The sequence below is a fragment of the Lactuca serriola genome, chromosome 4, assembly GCF_051521515.1.
Source record: "Lactuca serriola cultivar US96UC23 chromosome 4, Lser_US96UC23_V15, whole genome shotgun sequence".
Taxonomy (NCBI): Eukaryota; Viridiplantae; Streptophyta; class Magnoliopsida; order Asterales; family Asteraceae; genus Lactuca; species Lactuca serriola.
The window spans coordinates 316,035,233-316,043,320 of record NC_136411.1 but is presented as its reverse complement, the minus strand read 5'-3'; the positions used below and the strand labels follow the sequence as shown (position 1 = coordinate 316,043,320).

Sequence of the window (8,088 nt, the reverse complement as noted above, 5' to 3'; positions counted from 1 at the left end):
ACACCCGGTTGAAGAAAAAGAATAATTATTCAAGCGAAGACAAGAAGGATCACGTAAGGATGTGAAACGTGCTTTTAGAGTGGTAAAGGCGAAATGACATATAGTTGAACATGCGACACGATCATTAGACTTAGAAACTCTGCGATATATCATGTATACATGTACCATAATGCATAACATGATATTAGAAGATAAAGAAGGAAATATTGCACGCTATATCCTAACGGAGCCCAGACACGTTGAATTTCAACCAGGTGCAGCATAATATTTGCATAGAACCATTGACATTCAGGATGCAAATAAACACAGACAACTTTGAAAGGACTTAACAAATTATATCTTCAACGGTAACAATATGTTTACGAAAAATAAAATATGTTTTTTTTTGTATTATAATGTTTTTTATTATTATTTTGGATGTTATGTGTAATTTAAAAGCTATGTTATTTTTATTTAAATATTATATTTTCTTTAGATATTATGTTTTATTTAAAATATATTTGTTTTAGTAAAAAAATTACGAAAAAATTAAAAAAGAAATTATAAAATGGAAAAAAGTTGGTGTTATAACATGTTCTTAACATGATGATAATTTTTTCACTTTCTGTTATAACATCATTAGTGATGTAACATATAAGATGACACGAAAATAATGTTATAACTAGTTGCATATATTATAGTGTTATTCCCAATGCTCTTAATGGCTGTGTGTGATGATGACGTGACACTCACCACTATAATAATTAGTGACATGTATAACGGATAATCTTATAAATATAACAAACTCAATTTTTAACAACGTTATGTGTGACTTTGTCACTAACAACTTGACAACAACCTTTTAAATATATCATGTTCAAAGTAACCAAATGGTATATAACAAGTGACTTTTAATTTACAAAGAGTGTCACGGGATGTATTTGGATATCGTAGTTTACTAAAACTCTTACAAAAATAATATTCGTATACAATAATTATTGATTCATATATTTGGACATAATTATATTTTTCATATTATTCCCCAGTAGCATCAAGTTATCAAATAAAAGAAACAATTTCCCAAAATAAGGAAAATAAAAAATATATTTGAACATATTCTTCTTTCACCCTTTTTGTTATTTCCCCCCTTTTTAAAGTAGTGTGGGCCCCGATTAGCCGTGCTCCACCATCTATAAAATCCCGCAATATTTACATCGTTTTAGAGAAATAGATCACACTTCACTTTCCTAATCTGTCGCCGGAAAATAAACCAGCAACCGGAGCTTTCTCTAATTCTTCAAATCGGAGCTCAAAATCAGAGTGAAATGGATATTTTTGATATCCATAACGTGAAGATGGAGAAAGCAAACGCGATGCAACGTTACCGGAGCTTCCGAAAAATAGCGAAATTGTTCCGGTTGATTGAGCTCTTTTTAGCGGTGGTTTTACTCTCGTGGATCTCAACTCGTCTGCCGTTCGTCGTAAGAGTATCCGGCGAGTACTTCCGGCAGCTTCTCTCAATCATCGTCAGCCCTCTCTTCATTTTTCTAGTCGGGAACGTAATCGTGTTAACTCTCGTTGTAAAATCCGGCCATCTCACCGGAGCTAATACCGCCGTGGATAATGCCGGAACTGATCTGTATGAAGACATCGTTAACAATGTAAGCGACGATGATCCTCCCGTTCTCAAACACGAAGAAATTGTTTATCAGGATAAACGAATCATATCTGAAGTAAACACTAAACCGATCACCGGCGAAATCAAAGTCAGTGAATCGTCGGCGAATTCTGTTCCAGATCTAGATCCTAAAATCTACCGGAGAAGCCAGTCTGAAAACCTAATGAAGAGAGAGCCTTTTCTGGAGACGGAAATACTTAATTGGAAGCTGAAGCGGTCGGAGACAGAGATAGGACGGCGGAAAGCTGATTCTCCGGTGGACAACGTCGTCGACGAGCTGAGCAATGAGGAGTTTCAGAAGAAGATTGAAGGATTCATCGCTAAACAAGTCAGGTTTCATCAAGAGGAAAAATTAGCAATTGTACCTCACAATTTAATCTGATAATTTCCGTACAATTTTTTCGAGATAACGTCAGTAGAGAAAAATCATAAATGCTTCTTTCATCATCGAATTGATTCTCCAATCTCCATTTCTCCTACTCTATGTACAGTATTTCTACTATTATCCAGATTCGAAATATCACAAAAAGTAACTTCGATCTTTAGTTTTTTATATTTTACTTTATCGAGAATGCATGGAGTCTTGATTTTACTTTCAAACATCGAAGTTCGTAATGTATAGGCTTTTTAGATTTTTCTCGTTTATCGAATGGAAAAAGGTATATCGAAGCATGGAAATAGGATATTTAAATTATATGATTGCGTGACTTTGGTCTTTTAGGTTAAAGCATTGAATGTGCTTACGATGACTATGAGTCTATAAACAACATATCTTCATGTTTAATTGTTTATGGAAGTAAAAAATCTGATAAACTGACTAGTGACTGTCTGACTGATGGATTCTCATGAAGTTTATTTTTTGTATTTATGTGTCAGTCTTGTTAATATGTTGTGCCGTTCATTTATTGTTTTAATGTTTTTATAATTGGATTAGTTGAGGATTATTTGCCAATTTAGATGGTTCAAATTGAAAGTTAACGCCGCTAATCTTTGTAGAACATGCCCTACATGTCTTGTCTTTGGATATATATATATATATATATATATATATATATATATATATATATATATATATATATATATATATATATATATATATATATATATATATATATATATATATATATATATATAGGTAGGTTCAATTGAGAAAATAAAAAAGGTTGAGAATGAGGGAATCATTCTCAGCCAATCATTTATCTAACATGTTCAAATTAAAAAAAATACACGTGTCCATTTTCATTAAGGGTATCTTTGTAAATTAACAACTTTTTTACATAGAACTTACATGTTCGTGTTATCAGGTTCCAATTTGATGATATCTTTATATCGTTTGAATCGGATATAAGGAATTCATTATCAAGATTATTTTCTTTATATAACTCGTTAGCAATTATACGTTTTCATTCCATAAATCGTGAAGTTTTGCATCTGTGTTTCAGTTTTCTACTTCTTTTTCAGCTTCCGATTTGATCAGGTATGTATATCGTTTGAATCGGATAGATCGGAGTTATTTATATTACTCGTTAGCAATTATACGTTTTCATTCAATTAATCGTGAAGTTTCGCATCTGTGTTTCAGTTTTCTACTTCGTTTTGAGTTTTCGATTTGATCAGTTATGTATATCGTTTGAATCGGATAGATCGGAGTTCATTATCAAGATTATTGCTTTTTATAATTTATTTTGAATTACGTTTATTATATTCCTTTTGGAGTTGTTTCATCGGAGCTCATTATCAAGATTATCAAGTTTCGAATATGTATTGGAGTTATTTATCGGATTTTTGTTAAGTAGTTTGAGATATTTATTTCATTAGTTATATCGTTGTAGTTTTTACGTTCTGTACTGAGAGAGATTGTTTAATTACATCATATGATCATATATGATTTAAGTTTCTTTAATATATTTTGTACGTTGAGGTGAGATATATTCGAAATTAACCAGGTTTTCATCTTTACGACTTTTTTTGTGAGATATATTCGATATATTCGATGTTAAGATTGTTTTTGTTTATTTATATAGATCATTTGGTGTATTATGTCGAATTCTAGTGTTATTGATGGTGATTTGTATTCTTCTATGAGTGAGAGTGAAGAAGAAGATGTTTAGAACTCATTTTTTGAAGGTATCAGTTATTGAATAATTTTGTTGTTTTTAATTTTATTGATTATCATTTATTTACATATGAATATGTTAATATGAATAAATTGTTGTCTTATTCATATATGAATAAATGTGTGATAATTGTAATTTCGAATTTATTATTTTTTTCGTTTTATTCATATATGAATAAGTTATGTTTTATTTTATATATTTTGAATCCTCATGAATTTTATGTATTCATATATGAATGTTTTATTCATATATGAATGTTTTTTGTTTTATTTATATGAGTTTTATGTATTCATATATATTATTGTTTTATTCATGCATTATTATTTTAGGCGGTGAATCTTCAAGTTCAGTACATGATGCACAATATTTTGATGATATAATTGGAGAACATGTCTATAAGCCAGATGTACGTGTTCAACTTATTCCTTTTAAGGGTTTAATCTTCAAATCATTAAAGTTGGCTATCAAAATGTATTCTGAGTATGCTGAAATTGGTGGTTTTGATGTTAGACTGAGCACACAGTCAATGTTTGATAACAAGATTATAAAGAAGAAAAATGTTATATGTAATCGTGGTGGTAAACAGAAAAAGAAATGTTGTGACACATTAGGTACAAGTGGTGTTAGGAGGAAGCGAAATTCAAATTCAAGAGCTATTGGTTGTCAAGCAAAGATTATATTTGAATCTGTGTATGGAACTCCAGATTATAAAGTTTTTCAGTTTGATGAACTTCACAACCATCCACTTGAGAAGAGAAGCGATTTAAAAAAGGCGAGACAAATGTCATATTCAGAAAAAGAGTTTATTGTGCGTGCTTCCACATCAAAAATAGGTCCAACTATGGCTCATAAGTTGAGGGCAAGTCTGAGAGGTGGGTATGAGTTTGTAAAGCCCAAAGTAATTGACTATAAAAAATTTAAGGAGATATATCAACAGGGTTATTGGTTATAAAGATGCCCAAATGATAGTAAACACAATGAATGACCGTCGAGCTCACTATCCAAATTACTCATTTGAGTTTAATTGTCAAGATGATGATTTGGACTGTATGTTTTGGGCTGATGAAATGGAGAAGGCATATTATGCTGAATTTGGTGATGTTATCTCGTTTGATGCGACTTTCCGAACAAACAAGTAAGTTATTTTATCTACTTTTGTTTATAGCTTATTCATATATGAATATTTTTATATTCACTTATTAATACATCAAAAATTGACTCTCATGAACATTTTTTTTGTGTGTTAGGTATCGAATGGTTTTTGTTCTGTTTACTGCCATTGACCATCATAAAAAATCGGTTACTGTTGGATCTGGGTTGCTAAGCAATGAAAGCATTGAGTCTTACTCTTGGTTGCTTAAAGCATTTCTTAAAACTCATGGGGAAGAACCAACACTTGTTTTAACTGATCAAGATGCTGCAATAAAACAAGCTATTGAGAATGTATTTCGTAATTCAAAGCACCGATTATGTATGTGGCATATAATGAAAAAGTTGAAAAAAAAGGTATTATTTTAATATATTTCAAATATATTACTTATTAGTATATTCATTTATGAATATTGATTGTTATTTTACTTATTATTATTTATTCATTTATGAATATTTTTGTTTTAATACAGATATCAGATGATTTATTTACAAACACAGACTTTAGAAAAAGGTTTTCGAAGCTTGTTTGGGACATTAATATGAAACCTAATGTTTTTGAGGTGAAGTGGGGTTTGCTTATGAAGGAATTCAATCTTGAAGACACAAGATGGTTTAAAGACATGTTTACAATACGTGATTCATGGATACCTGGATATTTTAGTGATATTCCAATGTGTGGTTTGATGAAGACTACATCGAGGTCAAAGAGTATGAATTCATTCTTTAATACATATTCAGAAAGCGAGAACTTACTTTTGAATTTCATGATGAATTACGACACTGCCATTCAAAAGCAAAGGAATACTCAACGAGAGCTTGATAGGGCATCAAAGAAAGCATCATATAAAATGCAAACACCTCGAGAAATAGAACTGCAAGCATCAAAGGTTTATACAAGTACATTATTTTTTGAGGTGCAAAAAGAAATATATAAAGCATATTTTTTCTGTACATACTCATATGTTGGTATTGAAGATGGTTGGGAAGTTTACATTGTGCATCACAACAATAGTAAAAGTGATTTTAAAAATGAATTTAAGGTAATTTTACTTGTTTTTTATGAAAAATGTAATAATATTCATATATGAATATGATGATATTCATATATGAATATCAATATTCATATATGAATATTATATGAATATATGAATATATATGAGTGTTGATATGAGTATTCTTATATGAATGTAAATGTGTAAATTTTGTTTTTGTATTAGGTTGAAATAAAAGTTGAAGAGAAAGAAATAAATTGCAGTTGTGAACATTTTAAGTGTATGGGTGTTTTATGCAGACATGCTTTTACAATAATGATGAGATGTGGTGTTAAAGAAATTCCTGAAAGGTACATTTTGAAGAGATGGAGAAAGGATGTGATATCAAGAAATTATTGTTTTAGTTCTGCTCAATCCGATTCAGGTGATTGTGAGAATGTAAAGCTAGTCAATGATTCATATTATAGTTTTGAATCATGTTTGGATATTGTAAGAGATGACAAAAAGAGATTGGCTTTGTTTGCTGAGAAACAACAAATGTTGTTGAAGGAATTTGAGAGTGATTATATTTCTCCTGGATTGAAAAGCAAGACAGATGGTGAAGTCGTATGCAAGCTTTTGGGTGTTACTATTCCTATTCCAGAAGAGATTAATATTCATGTTCCTGAAGTTCAAAGCAATAAAGGTTCTGGAATCAAGAAAAGAATTCCAAGTGCAGGTGAAGTAGCATATGAAAATTCTAAAAAAGAACATAGAATGTGTTCAGGATGTGGAAAGCGAGTTCCACACAATTTACGTACTTGTCCAGAAAGAGTTGGAGCTGCTAAATCAACAAAAGACAGTTAGGGATTTTTTTTATTCATTTATGAATATATGCAGATAAAAACAATAAACAATAATATTCATGTATGAATAATACACATTTATATTGATATGGTAAATTGATATGTTGATATATTTTTTTTAAATTACTATAAAATAAGTTATATTGATATTGTGAATTATTTATAAATGAATATAAATATGTGAAATTTGTTATACTAATAAATAAGTAATATTCATATATGAACTTTTTTATGTTAATATCTGAACTTTGTTATACTAATATATTACTTTGAACTTATTCATAAATGAATATATCATATTCGTATTCATTTATGAATAAATAAAAATAAATTTTGAAAATATTTGAATATAAAAAAATGACATAAATAAGCAAACTTGTTTCTACTAATAAGTTAGTTATATTCATATATGAAATTTGTTATATTCATATATGAACTTTGTTATACTGACATATTACTCTTAATTTAATCATAAATGAAGATATCATATTCGTATTCATTTATGAATAAACATAAATAAACTTTGAAAATATTTAAATATAAAAAACTGACAGAAATAAGCGAAGTTGTTTCTATTACATAATCATTCAACACAAGATAATAAAAGCTGTTCATAAGCATTTCACAAAATATTAAAACGATGTTCAAGAATATTTAACAAACCATTTAAAACTTGTTTCGCAGAATCATCTTACATGTACTTCAAATCCATTCATCTTCAACACAAACTGTTCTATAGCATCGCACTTCAACATTCTTTCATCTTCACAAGCAATCATTAATATTCTTTTAACCTTTTTTGAATTGTTTGCATAGCCTTGTATGCATGATCAGTACGCACTTTGAATTCAACTTTTTGATATTTTTCAGCAAGATCCAACACCTTAGCCTTCAACATGTTAATTTCAGAAGTTAGCATTATGTGTGCATATCTTTGCCTGAGCTTCTCTAAAGTAGTTTGCTGAACTGCACTTTCTTTATGAAGACCTGGTTTCCACTTTGAGAGTGGTTGTCCCATATAGGTCTCCATATGTCTCATTGCAAAGACCCCACAATCAACTTTGTTTTTAACTGTTCTCCATGACATTTCAAGTCGTTGGGGTTTGATACTTTCTTTTGAGATTGCATTTGCTCTTGGATGGTTTATTTCTGTAAAGTATCTCACAAACAAATTTTTCTGATCATTAAATAAAATAAAAGTTAGATATGTAATAAATTGGTTCTTTTATGTTATTGTGAACTGGGTACATACCAAATGTTTCATTATTACTCCGTATTTCCCTTCATAATCCCCCTCAACTGCACTATTGTCTAGAATTTGAATT

General features: G+C 29.7%; 1 protein-coding gene and 1 pseudogene across 1 annotated transcript; both read left to right on the top strand.

Moving 5' to 3' along the window:
• Positions 1-1,194: 1,194 nt before the first annotated feature.
• LOC145097302 (uncharacterized) lies at positions 1,195-2,202 on the top strand. Its single transcript, XM_079034840.1, has one exon. The coding sequence runs from the start codon at positions 1,305-1,307 to the stop codon at positions 2,037-2,039; it is 735 nt and encodes a 244-aa protein (XP_078890966.1). The 5' UTR covers positions 1,195-1,304; the 3' UTR covers positions 2,040-2,202.
• Positions 2,203-2,271: 69 nt separating this feature from the next.
• Positions 2,272-6,764, top strand: LOC145099523 (protein FAR1-RELATED SEQUENCE 5-like; annotated as a pseudogene).
• Positions 6,765-8,088: the final 1,324 nt, after the last annotated feature.

Excerpts from the sequence above, each read along its gene's own strand:
- LOC145097302 (XM_079034840.1), top strand. The coding sequence starts at position 1,305 with ATGGATATTTTTGATATCCATAACGTGAAGATGGAGAAAGCAAACGCG.